The 20,095-nt window shown below is 30.0% G+C and overlaps 3 protein-coding genes across 5 annotated transcripts in view; 2 read left to right on the top strand and 1 right to left on the bottom strand.

The window, feature by feature from the left end:
- Positions 1-14,052, bottom strand: part of LOC123295088 (E3 ubiquitin-protein ligase SHPRH) — a 28,262-nt gene extending 14,210 nt beyond the window's left edge. The window contains exons 1-7 of the mRNA XM_044876307.1: positions 13,662-14,052; positions 12,454-12,615; positions 12,147-12,350; positions 11,098-11,762; positions 10,536-10,931; positions 10,066-10,301; positions 9,470-9,657 (exon numbers count right to left, since the gene is read on the bottom strand). Coding sequence (XP_044732242.1) covers positions 9,470-9,657; positions 10,066-10,301; positions 10,536-10,931; positions 11,098-11,762; positions 12,147-12,350; positions 12,454-12,615; positions 13,662-13,968 — 2,158 coding nt within the window. The 5' untranslated portion in view covers positions 13,969-14,052. The remainder of the gene's footprint in view (positions 1-9,469; positions 9,658-10,065; positions 10,302-10,535; positions 10,932-11,097; positions 11,763-12,146; positions 12,351-12,453; positions 12,616-13,661) is intronic.
- Positions 1,435-9,380, top strand: LOC123306152 (vesicular glutamate transporter 2-like). 3 transcript variants are annotated; one of them, XM_044888048.1, is made up of 6 exons: positions 1,435-1,907; positions 2,103-2,232; positions 2,637-2,867; positions 3,329-3,344; positions 7,926-8,734; positions 9,121-9,380. In XM_044888048.1, exons 1-6 carry the CDS (start codon positions 1,843-1,845, stop codon positions 9,286-9,288), a joined length of 1,419 nt encoding a protein of 472 aa, XP_044743983.1. In that variant the 5' UTR covers positions 1,435-1,842; the 3' UTR covers positions 9,289-9,380. The 3 variants fall into 3 exon arrangements, with proteins under 3 accessions (XP_044743983.1, XP_044743984.1, XP_044743985.1); XM_044888049.1 differs by lacking the exons at positions 7,926-8,734; positions 9,121-9,380 and adding an exon at positions 5,029-5,185 and having other exon boundaries at positions 3,329-4,171; XM_044888050.1 differs by lacking the exons at positions 2,637-2,867; positions 7,926-8,734; positions 9,121-9,380 and adding an exon at positions 5,029-5,185 and having other exon boundaries at positions 3,329-4,171.
- A 1,159-nt stretch (positions 14,053-15,211) lies between the features above and the next one.
- Positions 15,212-19,152, top strand: LOC123305226 (ras-related C3 botulinum toxin substrate 1). The gene is made up of 4 exons (XM_044886885.1): positions 15,212-15,334; positions 15,518-15,638; positions 17,244-17,476; positions 17,903-19,152. The coding sequence occupies exons 2-4, from the start codon at positions 15,523-15,525 to the stop codon at positions 18,139-18,141; spliced, it is 588 nt and encodes a 195-aa protein (XP_044742820.1). The 5' UTR covers positions 15,212-15,334; positions 15,518-15,522; the 3' UTR covers positions 18,142-19,152.
- Positions 19,153-20,095: the final 943 nt, after the last annotated feature.

Below are 20,095 nucleotides of genomic sequence, written 5' to 3'. Positions count from 1 at the left end.
TGCATTTTTAAAATTTTAATATCAAATATTGCGTATTTATAATTTCAAAAGTTGCGTCACATTTAAATTTGAGATATTATTTAATTTCCTGAGAGCAAATTACTTGTATTTGCTGCTTCATTTTCGGTGATTCACAGTTTCTACAAATAAGGTACCGTTAGAAATGGAGCATTGGTCCGCTTAAAACAAGATAAGCCCCCCCCCCATTCCAGGCCCAGTTATACCTATCACGTTATTACACCGAGAAGTAAAAACATTTCAACCGATTTCCGGAAATGAGGTATCGTTAAAAACGTGGAGACGTTAGAAAAGTCGGGTAAAATAGAATAGATTAACCCTAAAAAACAATATTTCGGACGTTAGCGACCATAATAATTAGCGAGCATTAAGGTACCGTTACACTCCCGATGACAGAAAGGAATAACTATTCTAATTTATCTGCAATATTGGGAAAACCAACATTAAACAAGTCGCAGTGGGATCACAATTCACATATAAATGTTCTTTTTAAATTTAGTTTTTTAAATATAACATTGGAAATACATTCTATTTATAGCACCATAATTCCCACACACTATGTGTTTTTTAAAGAATTTAAATTTTAATCATTTTCTGATAAAAAATAAATTTATATTTTATTAATATGATATATAGGGTACAAAACTACAATGCACCATGGGCTAGACCCTAATGTACTTTGGATCACTACCACCGATTGTACCCGGGGTAGTTTTCGATACTGGTAATTTTTACAGTTCACGCAAGGGAACACTTCTTCTTTTAATTGCTCTTTTGATGAAAAAAACGTTTTTTCTACTTGTACTAACACTATCAAACTCGAAAAAATATCATTGATCAGTGGTACAGTAGTATGTTTTGATCTAAGGTACATGACGATGTATATTTCATTTCATTTTTTTATTTGTTTTTTGGTTAATAAATTATGTTTTCGCATATTTTACTAACTCAATATTTTTCAAGAAACTGAAGAATGATCTAAGATACGTTTATCGCTCCAGTGGGCACTGGACTAGATTTAGCAGATAAATGAATTTTGGTATCCAGAAAAGCGGAGTAGAGGAGTCACAGGAAGTTGTTTTTTGTAGAGATTTGGTATAAGTTATAATAGTTCAACTTTGATAGCGTTTTCCCAGGGTAGTTATATTTTCCCAAAAAAAATTAAGTACAGTTTTTTTATATTCTGAATAATTTGAGAAAAATTACTCCGTCACATTTTCTCAGGAAAAAGTCATTAATAAACATGCAAAATGAGAATTGGAAGCTCTTGTAGAATCATTTACAGGATATTTTCAAAAATAAGCCTCTTCTAGCGCCTACACTATGCACAGATTTTACAAGGTCAACGTCGCTGCCAATGTGTTTGATCAAATTCTTCAGTACTTAGCAGTTGTTATTAAATATACGCAGACTAAAGTTGTTTAATTTTGACATTGTTTTCATAACAATAACGTGGGGTTTGAAATTGACCCAAAATTACAATTTGAACCCAATTTTTGTTTGTTTGGGATAAGACAATCCTAATCGATGCTAATAATACAATTGCATTAAAAAATTTTGCAGATTTTTTTCCTGAAATGATTTTAATCGCTTAAGAATTATGGATTTCCGATTAATGTTTAATGAATATTTGAATTTTACAATAATACTAACACATCAAATTATTCGAATTAAAAAAAGAAAACTAGTAACTTGATCAGTTTTTAAGCAATTACATATCTTTCGAAAAAACTTACGATACGATCATTTTTAAAAGATTTGTTTACAAGTTTAAAGTTAAAATAATAACAACGGTGGACCCTGTCTCTCTGTTAAAAAATAAAAATGGAAAGTCAAGCTGAGGTAATTCCTACGACGCAGGAAAACAATAATAATGGGGACACAACAATGTAAATATTTAAATTATCTAAATTAAAGAGAATTGAAAAGAATACACTCGAACCAGGACTCGAACCCGGACTTTTTGGATTCATGTCAAGCGCCCTACCAATTAGGCTATTCGAGTTCTTGATACGAATGCAATTTTTTATTTTAAATTATCGAATGATTTGACTTGATGATTATGTTAATATTTTTATTTTTAGAAATAATTTACCAAGTTCAAATCCATCAAGTTTACCGTTTTATCAAATTAGTAAAAGATATACATTAGCGATTTTATCACATATTGGTTTAATATTAACGATTTCGATATTTTCGTACTATCACAAAATCGTAAGTAAATTAAAATTTATTTTAGGATTCATGCAAGTAAGGATAAAAAGAAGGATTATATGACGATAGTTTCGGTTGCGGTCGAAAATAAGACTCATCCGAGACTTGAAAAAACATTCAAGTAACGATATGTAATAATATAAATATTTTCGATTTTTTCGAACAACTTTTTACAGTCCGATTTTTTTCAAAGCAATTTCTCTTAAAAACTGCTATTTTTAAACCCCCGAACAAAAAAAAGAGATATTGTAAATTTGACCGCTATGTGTGTGTGTGCGTGCCTGTCTGTCTGTTTGTGGCATCGTAGCGCATAAACGGATGAATCGATTATGTTTTTTTTTTGTTTTGTTTGAAAGGTAATTTAATGGAAAGTGTTCTTAGCTATGTTTCATAATTTTTTTTAGCTTGATTTAAACAAGTATACCGATAATGATGAATCTATGAAATTTTGGTACAAGATGATGTATATTCTTGTACAAATACCTGCAGCTATTTTTAGTTATAAATATTCAGCTACACATTTATTTGGAATCTGTATTTTGGGTAACTCGATAGTAACTTTTCTATTTCCAATTATATCAAAATGGAATGATCCAGCACTCCTGATAGTTACATTATTTCATGGTCTTTTTATGGTAATTATTTAAATATTCATTTTTTTATACAGTGTGTATCAGAATACACAAATAAAAAATATATATATTTTCAATTTTGATGGTGGATTATGTTATAACTTGACAATATAATACGAAAAGTAAGAATAACATTTTTCGATTTCTGGAATAATTTTCAAAATATCGAAAATTTTGCTTAATTCCACCAAAGTTCAAAATAAAGTACAAAAAATTTCAATCACAAATCTAAACTTGCCTTGGCTCGTACTACCTTAATAGACTGTTTCATTTTTTTTTCAGGCAGTATGTTAAAAAAATTTTGTAGTGAGTAGATACGACATATCTTCCATCTTTGTTTAACAATGCTGTTTTACAAAGAGGTAAAATCTTTGATTTGGACCTTACTTGGAAATTTTTTAACAACTGCCCGAAACAAAAGCGAAACGGTGAAAAAGGTCTATTTCGTTGTTATGAATTTGCAGGGAGCAACATTTCCTTCATTTTATTCAATATGGCGATATTGGGCACCACCATTAGAACGTTCAACATTACTGGCAATAGGATGTACAGGATTAGTTTCAAATTGGGTGATTTTTAATTTTATTGCAACACGTGGTTATCAAGGTATATCAACAGATTTTATATCAACTGGTCCACTTAAATTGCAAAATATTTTATATTTTTATGGTATTTTGGGAATTCTTTGGTATTTTGCATGGCATTGGCATGCATTTGAGCATCCCTCTCAACATCCAAGAATAATCCAGCAAGAATTAACATATTTACAACAAAATATTACAATAAAACATGAAACACCAATGCCATCTATAACTTGGAAAAAAATCTTGATCAACATGCCAATACTTACATTGATCCTTGTTAATTTTTCGCATAATTTAACACATCCACAGTCATTGAAAATCGATTTATATAATTATAATTTTTATATGAACTTTTATTCTCTGAATAAGTTAATAATAATTCTTGTAACCAGTTATGTGGCTGATTTACTTTTACGAAAAACATCAATTTCAACAACAAATTTAAGAAAAATTTATATAAGCGGTGGTTTAACATTGAGTGTCCTCGTAATTTTATTTGTTCCTAATTTTATGTGGGATCCTAGTACGGGGCACATAATAGCATGGTATGTGGAACTAATTATTTATTGTTTACCATATGTTGCGTTATTTGCAAATCATTTGGACATTGCTGGACAATATGCTGGAATTACAATTGCTTTGACGAACATGATTATAGAAGTGTATTCAATGTTGAAAGATGATTTTAAGATTGAAATTTTTGAAATTGAAATTATAGATAGTGTAAGTATACAAATTTATGGAGGATAAAACACTTAAAAGTGATGCACATACGGGGATCAAAAAATAACTTAAACTAAAGTTGTAGAGTTTGATGGGGGATATAATGTTCTAACATCAGATTGGGAGATAGCTTTAATATTCAATTTAGAATAAGAGATAGAATAACGTAAGAGATAGAATATCACTTTAAATTAGAAAATTAAGTGAAATTTACAAAATTTAAAAAACCCCCGAAAAATTTTTCGGGTACGAAATCCTAAACTCGCATTTGAAACATATCTAAGAAGATTTTCCATTAAATTTCCTTTTTCCTTTAAGCCTTTTCCAATCTGAGCCGATTTTGATTATCATCACCAATTTTTTAGTTTTTTTGGGGTACGGAACTCTAAACTCGCACTTAAAACATAGTTAAGAACACTCGCCATTGAATTACCTTTCAAACAAAACAGAAAAAATCAAAATCGGTTCATCCGTTTAGGCGCTACAATGCCACAGACTGACAGACACACACACATAGCGGTCAAACTTATAATACCACTATTTTTTTAATTCGGGGATTAAAAAGCTAACATTTTTTTATTTAAAACATTTTTTCAAAATTCGATAGCTTTCGGAGACAATGCGACTTAAAAATATGTCATTATTGCAGTTAATCGGAAGAAAAAAATTCGACTATTTGACGGAACGGAATGAAATTTTATCCATTTGATTCATTTGTGGGCTATTAAAAAATTATCTGATATTAGAGAGCTGATTAATTAAGAGGGGTGGGAGTGCATTATAAATTCGTTTTATAACCCCTAGAACACGATTCAAGTTTGTATATCAAATTTAATCAATCTTCTTATTAATTTCAGCACACTTTTAACAAATTTTTATACATAGTTTTATTTTTGGTTGGCGCATTATTGTATTGTATTTTTGGAACAAGTGAACAACAAGATTTGGACAACGAAAAGAAGCAAGAGGAAAGTACTATCAGTAGATTATAATTATGGAAGTCGAAAATTTATTTCATAAATGTCTAAAATAAATTGTTGTTGATTTCATAAATTTTATATTTTTATAAAAAACAATAAATAATGATTTTCCAAATAAAAGACATTATTTTTATTTGATATATCTTTAATGGAAACCCCAAATTTTTAGTCATATTTCATCCGAAAAATTTTTTTTAAATTCGGAAAACTGAAAATTAATAATATTAAAAAAACCCGAAATAATTTTCCTTAAAGGAGTTTTTACCTCTTAAAGATAACAAAAATTGCGCCCAATTGAAGTTTGAAATATTTTTTAATTTTCTGACAGTAAATAATTATTATTTGTTCCGAAAATTGAAACAGAAACGGCATCTCTTTCTTTAGAAGAATCTCTCTCTTTCTACACTTAGATACGCTTAGGTTTAAGGCTATAGTAAAGTTGGTTTGTCATTTCATAATGAATAGATTCATGTCAGAGCAATACTTGTTAATTGTTGAAAATTTTAAAATTGTATTGAATTAGGTTAGATTTTTTGCTACAATAGTTGAAATTTCACGTAATGGCCTGTTAATTAGCCTGCAACATCTGGAATTTGTTAATTGGCCTGCAAAATTGTGCCATATAATCCCTTTAGATTATTTTCACTTGGAATACAACATTCAGCGAATTATTGGCGAAAAGTGAGTGAAAATCGGACATCCAGATTACGTCATCTACGCGCCAGCCGCGTCGGACACGAGAGTCGAAAACATATTCAGAAATGAAAAGAACAACGATAAACATTCATTTTGAGTTTGTTCGCGCTTATACAATCTATAACCAAAAATTGATAATTTATTATTATTTTTGACCCTCCGCGCGGACCTTTATTGATACAAGTAAGATAAGACTTATTTACTCATACAAGCTTGAAGCCATAAGTAAATATTGTTTAGTATTAAACAAAAAATTAATGTAATGGATAACAATGGAGTTGTAACAGTTACTACAATGAGAAACACCAATAATGGAGATACAACAATGTAAATACTGAAATTAGTAAATTTATTTGTATGTAAATTTAATAAATAAATAAGATTAATTTTGTAGGAATAATTTACCAATATCAAAAAGAATTTCACGCGTTCGGTTTTTACGCTACATAGTGGCAATTTAATGTCATATTGGTTTTGCAGTTGGAACTTCATTGTTTACATACGCACCTTATTTAGTAAGTAACACAGTTATTCCAAAGTTTTAAGTTTTCACTTCTACCGACAGTCCGCATGATACAAGATTAAAAGGTAAAAAATGATGAGGATGGCTTTATTATTTGCATCTAGAATCAGGCCTAAATTTTGATCATACGCTAAACTTGCATTCTAATTACATGCGACTATAAATGATTTTGCACAAAAAATTCAAAATATTTAGTTTTCAACGATATAAAAGATCTAACAAAATTGAGAAAGCCAGATCAAAAAAGTTATCTGAATTTACTAAAGCTATTATACAGATTGTGTATACCATATAAATAACAGTAATGTCAGTCAGTCAGTTAAATGTTAGAACAGAACTGGTCAGTCAGCCTTAATGTATGTATATTAAATAACTAAGATGCAATTTTTTTAATGAAAATATGTAATTAACAAAACGATTTTGTTTTCTAGGTTGATAATAGACATGCTGTAAACGCAAATATTTCGTACGCACTCGCCTTCATTCTTGTACAAATACCTGCAGCTATATTTAGTTACAAATATTCAGCTACACGTTTATTTGGAATTTGCATTTCGATTACTTCGATGACGACATTTATATTTCCAATGATAATACGCTACGGCTGGCATGAATCAGGAATTGTAATAGTTGCATTTTTTCAAGGTCTTTTTCTGGTAAGTGTTTTAATGCCGTTTTTCTTGATCAAGAGTGGTCAACAAATTGAGACTATAAATTAACTTGAAGAGGCGTTATTTCTAAGCAAAAAATGACATTCAAGTATATTTCGAAAAGTCAATACTTGTCGAGTTATTGGCGATTGAAATTCGGAGTATTTAACGTCAAATAAGTGAATTTGACGTCAAATAAGTACAATTTTTGTACTAAAAAAAACTTTGAAAATGAAAAAAATTTCAAGTCATTTGCACGAAAATTAACCGAGTTATAATGAAAAGAAAGTTAATCGTATCTTTTTTTTATGTTTTATTTACTTTATTTAGGTACTGACAACATGCTCAAAAAGTTTTAGCATGCTCTTTTATTTGATATCATATTTGGGTATATTTGAAAATATTCTATCGTTCATCCTCACTTTCATCCCTACCCCCATATCCCCTTGCGTCGGGTTTACAGTTTTGTAATGTACATGCCATCCTCTTTTATTTGATACGCCACTTGGATATATTTGAAAATATTCGAATGTTCATTCCCACTTTCACGTCCCGCCTTCCACTCCCCATGAAGGTTAAAAATAGATAAAAACAATCCTGGAAGCTGGTAGTATATTGTGTCAAAATTTGAGTTTAATCAATACAGAACTTTTTAATTTTTTAAAGCACGTCTCTTTCAATCCCTATTTCAACATTTCACAGCCCTTTTTCCCCATTAAAAAGTAGTTAGACTATCTCTGTATCAAATTTCATCTAAATCGGTTTAGTAGTTTTGGCGTGATTTCGTATCATACATACAGACAGACAGGCAGAGTTTACTTTCACATTTATTCCATAAGCAAGGAGGTAAGACAGTCACTCTTTAATTTAATAATTATTATTTTTCCAGGGAGCTGCATTGCCTGCATTTTATTCAATATGGCGATATTGGGCTCCACCATCAGAACGTACAACATTAGTTGCAATAGGATATACAGGAATACTTTCTGGTCGGCTAATATTTAATCTAATATCAACATGTAGCTTTAAGCTGGAAAATATTTTACATATGTATGGTTTGATAGGAATATTATGGCATTTTACGTGGCGTCGATTTGCATTTGAACATCCGTCTCAACATCCAAGTATAATGGAACAAGAATTAACATATTTACAAAAAACTATAACCATAACCCACGAAATTCCGGTACCGTCAATTCCTTGGAAAAAAATCTTGAAGAACACGCCAATAGCTACGTTAATCATAGTTGATTATTTATACAATTTATCAATACCGCTAATATCGGTGTCAATGGACAAAAAACAATTATTAATCAATAATTCCGTTCGCTTAATTTCAATTCTTGTAACCAGTTATGCAATTGATTTACTTTTACAAAAAACGTCAATTCGAAAAATAATTTTAAGAAAAATTCATATAAGTGGTGGTTTGATAACAAATGTACTTCTATCTTGGATCGCATGGATCCTATTTTTGACATTTGGAATTGGTTATGTGGATGATTTATCTCCAGTTTGGTACAATATAGCATCGTATCTTACAACGATTGTTTTTTATTTACCGTTTATTGGATTGTATGTAAATTATTTAGAAATTTCGGGAAAATATGCTGGAATTACAATTGCAATGAGGAACATGATGTTAATGTCAAATTATTTGTTTATGTTGTTATCAGATTACATGGATTTTCATATTTTCAGAATTATAGACAATGTAAGTATAAACCAATGAAAAAGCAACTATAATCAATCAAAAAATAACTCTGTAACAAGAGTTGCAGCGTATTCTTGTAAACCGTTAGAGATAGAACAAAAGTTTAAAAAAATCTTCCTTATCAAAAAATAAACAATTTTTTTTCGTAAACATCACTGTTTACCCGCGAGGGCGCAAATTAGGCGAAAATTTATAGTATGTATTATAGTATTATATATATCAGTTACGTATGTGTGACATGTATGTATGTGTAATGTGATAGAGTAATCAACACTGTCTATGCATGGTATTTCAACAATTAACTCAGTCAATTGTTTGTTTTCACTTGTGTTAAAATTATTTTCTAATTTAACTACTTATTACTAACTACTTTACTTTAATTTCAGATTTTCTTTCGTCAATTTTCATATATGTTCCTATTTATTTGTGGAGCATTGTTTTATGGTATTTTTGGAAAAAGTGAACAGCAGGATTTAGATAATGCGCAGGGGCTACGATTTAATAGATTTACATATAATCCAAGCCCTAGAGATGAAGATTTTAATGCACAATAATTTTGAAAATCTATACCCAAAACAAAGATTCCAACGAAAATGTAAAGTTAGGATCAATTTTACCGTCTAATATTTTAAAATTTGTGTTGTTTTTTTTTTACGCTTTTGAAATGAATATAATTTTTTTGTATAGAATTTAAAAGTTGAAACATTAAATTTTTACAGAATTTAAAATCCTTACCTGGTATTCCCCTTTGAGCTGGTGTACCAGAAACTGCCCACTTATGAACAGCATTCAATTTTCTTGCCATGTTAGCTACATTACTCGTTGCACCTTCTACAAGTTGTGCTTCATCCAAACAAATACGCCACCATTCCAATGATAGTAATGGGGATGTTCCCACATGATATTTCTTCTCAAATCGCATACTGAAAATTTTTTATTTATTTATTTAAAAAATTAAAAATATTTTTAATGACAAATAGTCGTATTTTAAAAATACGAAAATTTTCATCACCGGGAATTTTAACTTTCAGGGATTCTCAAAAGAACGAGATGATCGTTGTACGAAGCCTTAATAAGTAAACATCGAAAATAATTTTTTTTTTTTAGAGAAACCAGTTAGTAAGCATGACCTTGACAACAGCTTTTATAAATTTCCAGCCATGCATAAACGATTCTAAAGACCAGTGGCGGCCTTGTAGGTCATACAACTAGTGATGAACTTTACTAACTCAAGTTCCACTCTGTAATAATTCCATGAATTTCATAGAATTAAAACTGAATATTGTTTAGTTTAAAGTATTTCATAAATTGAAATATGTGCCATGACTTACCTCCTAGATGAATCAATATCCACATATCGAATTTCACTTTGTAGGACTGAATATGTTGTTAATACAATATCATATTCGGCAATACTTTCTGGATACAAGTATCCAGTTGTACTGAGGCCTTTATAAACTAAGACACGTAAACCGTTACGTGTTACGTGCCGTTTTATTTCGGTAATCCATTGTTTGCTTAGTGGCGACGGAGTTATTATAAGAGTTGCAGCAGTTTTAATTAAAGGCTGAAAAAAAAATACATTTAATAATTTGTCCAGTGAATTGTTTAAACATCCTACATATATTGAGTTCTGTTTAGAAAAAGCTTTATTTTGGTAAATTTACAAAATCTTACATGAGTTTACCACAAAAATTTGTATTTTAAATCGAAAGAATTAGATGAAAATTTCGAAGAAAAAGTTAAACGATATGCAGAATATTTAAATAGTTTGCTTTTTTTTTAAATTATAACTACGTACCCTTTTCTCCCAACATTGTGGACAGCAATACTTCGAAGGATCACCAGAATAACTAACACACAGTCGATGTTGTTTCTTACCGCAATCCTGACAAATAACTTCATCACCGAAACATTGAAAATCACCACATAAACATTGAACGGCTAAAACTTCTGTTGGCCGTTCACGAAGAGCATTCACTTTGACTTCGGCTAATTTTGATTCGTACCAAAGATTACAGAATTGTTTTATTGAGCTAGCAGGTTTTTTAGCAACTTTTTCAGTGGTTAATTTTTCTTTTTTAACCTTTTTTTTAGTAGGAATATCATCACTGGGGGTTACATTTTCGGTAGAATGTGGACTATCATTTTCTTGTTTAGGAGGAATTAATTGAGCGAGTGGGACATCATCGTTTTCCTGCCAAAAAAAAAGGTGTTGCATAAAAAAACGAAATTAGCATATTTATTACACATCTAGGGAGCAAAAAAAATCGGCTTCGCCTCAGGTGACAATGAACATGAGGATCTGAAGAATTGACACGTTTCGTCCGGAGGGGAGAAAAAGCATCATGAGATTTAATTACCTCAGAAGAAGATTGCTGCGAATGTGGAATATCATCTTCGTTGGCTTCATCCTCACTAGACGAGACAATCATTCTAGACGTTTTCTTTCTTTTATCATTATTTTTTGTTTCGCAAGCCTCCAGATCGGATGATTGTCTACTTTCTGGTACTGATTCATCATTTTCCGAATCGTCCGAAACAATATTCGTCTTAATACGTTTCCTTTCTGTTTTCTTGTTAAAAATTTTATTTTTCCAAACTTTACGTTTTCGCCATATTTTACGTTTTTTATTAACTTTATTACTATTATCCTTAATTTTTGGAACATAATCGTGATCCATTTCGATTGATTTACGAATTTTTTTAAATCCATTTAAATTATCCTGTTGATTTCGAACTTTATTTTTATTTTTAGGAATTTTCTTTTTGTCTTGTGTATCAATCAATATCTCATCGGTTTCCATTTTATCATCGTCACGTTTCGTATCCAATTTCCTTGGATTACATAAAATACAGGCTAACACTTCAACGGTTTTTCCTAATCCCATTTCATCAGCTAGAATTCCACCAGTTAGTTCAGATTGAATTAATGGTGGGGTATTGGTAATATGCATGGTAATAGCATTAACATATAAAATTTCATTGTTTGGTAAATTAAGTTTATGGTAAGCTGGATGAATTTCGCCTGGAAAATTAATTTTCATTCTGTAATTCTCTGTTTAAAAGATCCTGTAGAAAAGTAAAATTCTAAATTTCCGAATTCACCTGCGCCTGTAACTTCACTAGCAAGATACTCCGTAATTTACCGAATCAAGGAATGGCTACGACAAGCCAATCCCGATTACTGGGACTTTGCGCACGGCATGCGACCGGCTAAACTGTGTATAACCACAGCTAGGCCATTCGACTGTGATCGCCTCTTTCTGAGTCTCTTACCCGAAGACGTCTTGCCTTCGGGTGATAGGTTGTTCTCAAGGAGGGGACGGAGGATCCCTTGGCCTAGGTGCTAAAAATCCCTAGCGGTCTCTTGCTTATGTTTTATTATTATTATCTTTGACTGAAAACTTACCATCAATACATAATGCATTATGTTCACGATTTAACATCCATTGAACAGCTTGTGCTTGGTATGGTCGTAACGTGGGCTTTAAATTTGGATGTTGAACATCATATGAATAATTTTTATTTTCAATATTTGCGTATAAACGTATTGCTTTGTACAATTCATCAATATCGTGTTTCTTTTTCCAATTTTTCTCATCGAATTCGAAAACTGTAAAACAAAACAACATGATTCATTTAAAATAAAGAATACTGAGGAAAGAACTGATAGAAAAGAAAACACAAAAAAAAAGTCTAAGCTCATTTAAACTTACCACAATCATCACGAAAAAATAAAATTAAAATTCGTTTCAATAATTTTTTATACTTTAATTTAACCGGTTCAGTTTCGTCCAATAACTTTAAACTTAATTCAAGAATTACATTTTCTCCATCAATTTTTATTTTAAAATATAAATTAGGGGACGATATTAAATCTAAAAGGAATAAAGTATTATCAGTCAGAATAATTCTAATCAGGCGAGCGAAGCGAGCCTCTACTAGGTTAAAATGTAACTTTTTGGTGGTAAACTTTACAAAAAAAATACAAAAGATTTAGACATGAAATGAAATGTTGTAGTTCCATATTTATGTCTAGATGTGTTATCAATATTATTTTTAGAAAAAATTATATAAATAATAAATAATAAAAAACAACAGTATTTTTTATTTATTACAATGTATATATCAATAAATATGCAGAGACAGTGGCGCCATCTATGAGCTACATCTAATACTAATATATAATTGGCTACATTTAATATTAATTTTAATTGAGTGGCCATCTGTAGATTCTTTCAAGCATTAAAAAACGTCATAATGAAAAATACAAAAAACGTGATAACAAAACATAAACAATTAATTTTTGCAGTTCTACAGTAGAATAACTAAAAAAATTAAGTGATATTAATACAAGAAATGAAAAAATTTTAATTATAGTTATTATAATTTTAAAGTTATTTATTAATTAATTGTAATTTTAGCAATAAAATACAACGACGTCGTACGGTGACGGGTCGTAAAGAGAGTGATCGTAATCGATCATTAATGCGTGATCATCGGAAACGACGAAAACAAGATCAAAAAGAATTATATCTTTATCGAGAGGATATTAATTTTAAAATGTATGCAGAAAATTTTGAGATTGCTCAAAAGAATTTGAATTTTGAAGTATATAATGTATGACATCGTTGTTGGTTTGATTTAAAAATTAATAAAGATTACCGGATTTTGTTGTATTTGTCATAAATTTAAAATAAAAAATGAATATTTCACAGCGGATAATAACATGGATCCTGGTTTACAACCTGATGTTTTAAAGAAATTAACGTTTGTTGAGGAACAATTAAATAAAAAATATTTGTCAATAATGTAATGAAGTATAATTTTATGGTATTTTAGAAATATCTATTTTATGTGATACCATTCGCGAGCCATTACAAAGTTATACTTTTAAATAGTTAAATAGATGTGCAAAACGAACCTTGAAAAAAATCAACCGGAAAATAACTTTCGACTATAATCGAATCGGAATTTATTTTTACAATAATATGTTTCGAACGATCCCATTTCTTTGGTTGAATAACATCATCGAAAGATATTGTTCCGATACATAAATTTCCTAAATAATACAATTTTTCATTTTCTTCGTTCGGTTGTTTATGTGTGATTTCCAATGCTAGGCTTAATTTTTTTGGTTTTTCATTGATGATAGCTTTCGAATTAACGAAACTCCAGTTTTCTAGTTTTTTGTCTAACTTTTTCGGTGATATTTTCTTTTCACGCACCATTATAAAGTTTTGTATTTTTCACAAAATAGTTTTTAACACAATGCCTTTGCACATTCGTCTATTGATTTTGAAATGTAAACACGATATGACGATAAACAACTAAACAAATGATAAACACTTCAAGAATCATTTGTCAAAAATATTATTGGTATTGAAAACCCAGATGACACTACTATCGCTACAATTAGCGCTTTATTCAAATATTATTAGAAATACAAATACGTAGATGTAAGAAAATTATCCAGTCAAATTACACTTTGAAGGTAACAAAAATTCCCATAGAGCTAAAAATTGGTATGAATGTTCAGAATACTATTATAAATGAATTGTGAAAAGTCTTACAATGATTACCCCATCCACCGAGTTTCATCAAATTTCAAAATAATTTTTTTTATCGTTTTCTTGATTTTTTCAAAGGGGTTGCAAATTGCAAAAAAATCGGTAAATTTTTTTAATCTCCAATTTCGATAAAACTCAGTATATAAGGTAATTTTAATCCAAAAAGTACAAAAATCGGATAAATTTGATGACTGGTCGAATAGTTTTTGAAATACGGCCTAAAATCGATCCAAATATTGCGATATCTCAGAAACTCTGCAACCAATCATTAAATTAACTGGATTTTTTTACTTTTTGGATCAAAATTATTTTTAGATTTTCGATTTATAAAGAAGCATTCATATCATATCGCTTGGGAGAAGAATGATTATTTTTTTAATATTGTAAATATTGTATATTAAAAAAAACTTGGTAACATTATAACATAGGTTGATCTAAATTTGTCTATACAATTATTAACATGCAGTTCCCATATACTAAATTCATATCCCCCTTTTGAGCCCCTAAGAGGATGAATTTCCGAAAATCCCTTCTTAGTGCTCACTTAAGTTGCTTAAAGAACGTGTGTACAAAATTTCAGGCTTCGATTTAGCTGTGCGTTGATCGATCAGTAGAAGATTTAAACAATTAGTTATTTAATTGTTATTTTTACTTGTTATATATTCAAAACATTTACATTCTATTCAAAACTATCAAAATTTAAGATAATATAATTAAACATTATGCATGAAGAAAAGAAAATGAAGAAATTGAAACAAAATTATAATTATAAATTATTATGTAAATATTTAATTATTTAATGTAATAAAAAATTGTTAATTAATAAAAAACAAATTAAATATAAAATTAAAAAACTGACTCATCTAATGTTGCGCATGCTTATTACATAAAAATCCACTGAAGTGTATGAATATACAAATGTGAATTAAAAAAAAAACTTTTCATGTAGAAAACTGTTTTTTGTGAGTTTCTTGTAAATATATGTGATTAGGAATTAAAAAAGAAAACATAAATTAAAGAAAAACAGGTGAATTTTCATTATTAATAAAGTTCATGAATTGTAATCAATTTCAATAAAATTTTCATACAAGTTAAATGAAATTAGTGCCCAGCCCAGTGTTAGCTTACTTAACCAAAACAAATAATAACCTTACTCCCAAAAAAGGAGAATACCAAAAATGTTTTAAGTAGAATTTTAATAATTTTACAGACATAATGTCTTCCGGGCGGCCTATTAAATGTGTTGTCGTTGGAGATGGTACCGTTGGAAAAACATGTATGTTAATTTCGTATACGACAGACAGTTTTCCTGGTGAATATGTTCCTACTGTGTAAGTAAAATCATTTTTCTTTTTGTTTTAATCTTTAAATATATACCAAGAGAAAGTTTACTTGTTTGAAATTTCTAATTTTCATTGGCAACTTTTTTTTCTTTAATTGTTTTTAATAAGTACAAACAGGGTGTTAAAAGCCGAAACCGGGAATTTAAGGATTTTGAACTCGTAGGATAAAATAGGGATGTTGGGAATATTTTTATTTTTTATTTATATTAAGTTTTAATGGGTGATTTTTTTAAGGAGGGTCAAAATGGGCAAATCATTAAGAATAAAAAATTCATATTCATATAGGGCTAATCAGGAAAATCAGAGTTTTATTACCGTACATAATGGGTTTTATTCTAATCGCAAATAGACTTTTTTGGTTGTCTCTGTTTTTGGAATATACATGGACTCAGTGACTCAAAAAAATCCTAAATATCAATTTTCTGCAATTATCTTTCAATTTTTAGCTATTTTAGCCAACGTTTAGCTTTAGATTGTATCCTCCTTTCATTTTTAGATTGTATACCAAGAAACTTAAAATTAACCTTATATTTAGGTTTAAAGATCCAAAAAAACTCCTAAATACCAATCCAAATTACTCCTAGATTTAAAATCGTAATTGTGCGTCCAATTTTCTAGGTTATTTGATCTTCTTGACTTGAAAATGTTACATTTCTTCTTTTTTTTGCTAGGTTTGATAATTATAGGTGATTCATTTAAGTTGGGAAAAATGAGCAAAACTTTAGGAATATAAAGTTCGAGCATATTCATATTCATTGGGCTATTGTAACTAAGATAATAGAGAATTATCAGGAAATATCAAGCGAGAATTCTTATAAAAATCACGAGTTTTATTACCGTAGACAAAGGCTTTTATTCTAACTGCAAATAGACTTTTTATGATTTTATCGATTTTCTCTGTTTTTTGATTTTTGGAATTTTATCGATAGGGCGTTTTATCCTAAATGAGAAATTTAAAATTTTGCTTGTCTCTGTTTTTGGAATATATCTACGATAAAGAAGTCTAAAAAATTTAGTTCATTTGCGACTGGATGAGTAGTTTTCGAGATACCGCCGTAAAGGAATTCGCACGATTAGATAGGAAAATGACCTTTGAAATTATAGAAATAAGTTTCTACTTTTAGTTCAGCTAGTTACAAAAGCGTGTTTTTTTTAATTTTTGTAAACTATTACTTATTTAAAGACAAACAACTTTTGTCAGAAACTCAACAAATTCCGGTTTACCGATGACCTGTGTTAAATTGTGGGCTTAAAACTTCGATTTGCATGTTTCTTATTTAAATAATCCTTCACTTCACTCTTTAATTTCGGGATTAGGCATATTTGGAGTAGGGAAGGGGGCAAAAGCAGTCAAAATTGGTATATAGCGGTTTTTTGATCCGCTTAATGCCACCGTTTGGAGGGTATCTTCCTTAAATAACAAAAAAATTAAAAATAACCTTAGATTTGGATATAAATATCAAAAAAAAACTCCTAGATACCGATCCAAATTAACTCCTAGATTTAAAATCGTAATTGTGCGTCCATTTTTCCAGATTATTTGACCTTTTTGACTCGAAAGTGTTATATTTCTTGTTTTTTTTTTGTTGCTAGGTTTGATAATTATTCAGCACCAATGGTTGTTGATGGTATACCAGTAAGTTTAGGATTATGGGATACAGCTGGCCAAGAAGATTACGATCGATTACGACCATTATCGTATCCACAAACAGACGTCTTTCTAATATGTTTTAGTGTAACGAGTCCATCATCTTTTGAAAATGTTACATCTAAATGGTATCCAGAAATAAAACATCACTGTCCTGATGCCCCAATGATATTAGTTGGTAAGTATATTTTACAATCCTGATTTTTAGTTTACTTTAGATTTTTAGTACCTAGGCCAAAGAGTCCTCTGTGTCCTACTTGAGAAAAACCTATCACCTGAAGGCGAGACGTCTCTGGGTAAGAAGTGCTATTTTTAAGCAGATTATACTCTACAGGCAACCAGTATTTAACGCCCCCTTCTTTTTTTTTCTTAGGATGCGAAATTTATTTTGAAAAATGTATTTAAACATTTTTAATCTAGTTTGTTTTATGACAATTTTAAATATGAAAATAATATTCAAACTAATTCAGTTTAATGTCAAAATTATCGTTTAAGCTCCATCCACGCTTAGGTCTGGACTACCACGTTATCAAAACTTCTTCATTTTTTTTTTAGAAAGACATTGCGTATCTGGCTTTGATACAGTATTTTCAATTACTTTCAGGCACAAAAATAGATCTTCGAGATGATCGTGAAACATTAACAGCATTAGCCGAACAAGGTCTATCGCCAATAAAACGTGAGCAAGGCCAAAAATTAGCAAATAAAATTCGTGCTGTTAAATATATGGAATGTTCAGCATTAACACAACGTGGTTTAAAGCAAGTATTCGACGAAGCTGTTCGGGCTGTACTTAGACCGGAACCTCAAAAACGTCGTCAGCGTAAATGCACGCTTATTTAGATATTATATTATTTTATTACATCACCGTCCTAATCAATAACAAAACAAAAACAACCCTCCCTTAACCTCGTTTACCCTTCTATACAACAGCCCATGAAATCGATATTTTCTCAGGATTTCTATTTGAAAATAGTTCTCATTCGCACTGTACTTGAAGTATTCAAAACGGTTCTTAATCGCTTTCTTGTTTTACTTACATTTTTTAATTCTCCCCCGTAAATATTCAAAACTACAGCTAACATCCACCATTTTATGTCCTTGGGATACACAGAGTAAGTGTTTTAAGCCAGCACAGCCAAATATTCGTTTACGTAAAACTGTCATATTGACTCCAAGCAATTCAAATTATATTTTACAATATAATAATCATAATAAAACATAAGAGAGGTCCGAAAATGGTTCCTATACCAAGGAATTCTTTGTGTCTTCTTTGAGAAAAACTTGCCATCCGAAGGCAAGATATCTCTACATAAAAAAAGATGCTATTTTAAGCAGATGAAGCTATGAAATTCTGTCGAGGCCAAATGCTACGCAGAAATTTTACGGCTTCTCCGTCAGGATTTCTCCCGGAATTGATGGATTTAAGATTTCGGAAACAAACATTCTAAACCTGAAGCCCTGTAAGTTTATGGAAGTTTCATCGCCATTCATTCAAATAGAATCATCAGAGGTTCCCGTGTTAAGAATGTGATAGTTCAATCGACAGTGTCTTGTCAAGAGTCCTACCAACCTTCTCAACTGGGCTCTGACTCCAGAGGACCCAAAATGGTGGATTGTGATGTCTGTAGTGCGCATCTAAACAGGTAAACGTTGTTTTCAACGACGTCTCAGGTTAAAACTAATTTTAAAATTTTACTAATTGACTAATTCATAAAGTTTTACTCAAATTTCTAAACATTGAGCACATTTAATTTTCGTAACGAATACACGAATATTAATTGTACAATTTGAGGAATTTTATCGCATATTTATCATATCCATTTTATTAAACAGGGTGTTCAAAGATTTTTTTTTTATAAAAAGAATTCTCATTTAATTCAATAAAAGTTTGTATTCCATTTGAACACTCTGTATACCATTGTTTTTTCTCGAATATTGAACAAACCAAAACTTTTGATAATACTCTTAGAGAATATTTAAGGTGCTAGATTTTAGAAATAATTTTTAAGGTAGTTATCGTCCTATGGGCATAGTTTCCGAAAATTCTAAATGTTTATATATTTATTCAGTTCAGTTCAGTCAGTTGATCGTCTTTGAAATTTTCAAAAAAGTTTTGTGTGTGTGAATAATCCGCGGGTACAGTCTTAGACAAAAATTGTTGCTCATTTCACTACAAGCTTATTTACTCTATATCGCGCATATAATCCAAAATTTTTTGACAAAATTGTAGGACGACAACTATCTTAGATTCCCTATTTGTTTTAATACGTAACTTTTTTTAAATATTGCAACAGCATCCTGATAAAAAATCATGCGACTGTCAAGAAATAAAACTATCTTAATTAATGCACACATCTGTATAACGAGTGTAAAAGCAAATGACGTTGGTATAGGTCGCTCAAAACGAAATGAGACTGAGAGAGAGTATAGATTTGTGTGCATATATTTACACGTATATATACATCTGCACTCTCTCTTATTCGGTCTAATTTCGTTTTGAATGACCTATGGGACTTCAATGCTAAGAAAAACTATCTGGCGATAGAAAAAAAAAGTTTTTACAATTAGTAATAATACCCGCCTACTTTTTCTTACCCCCCCCCCTCTAGTACCAACGTCATATGCTAGAACATCCAGTATAAAATATTTTAATTAATGTTATTTATAAATTATGTGCCATTGTTATAATTTATAGGACCGATTTGTTTACATTAAAAAAAGACATTGAACAATTTCTTAAAAATCTATATAAATTATTTTTTTATATGATAGCTTAAACTGTGGGCTATTCTAT

This window comes from Chrysoperla carnea, chromosome 1 (genome assembly GCF_905475395.1).
Source record: "Chrysoperla carnea chromosome 1, inChrCarn1.1, whole genome shotgun sequence".
NCBI classification, from domain to species: Eukaryota; Metazoa; Arthropoda; class Insecta; order Neuroptera; family Chrysopidae; genus Chrysoperla; species Chrysoperla carnea.
Note: the sequence above shows the minus strand (reverse complement) of the source record. Positions and strands in the feature narration are given on the sequence as shown.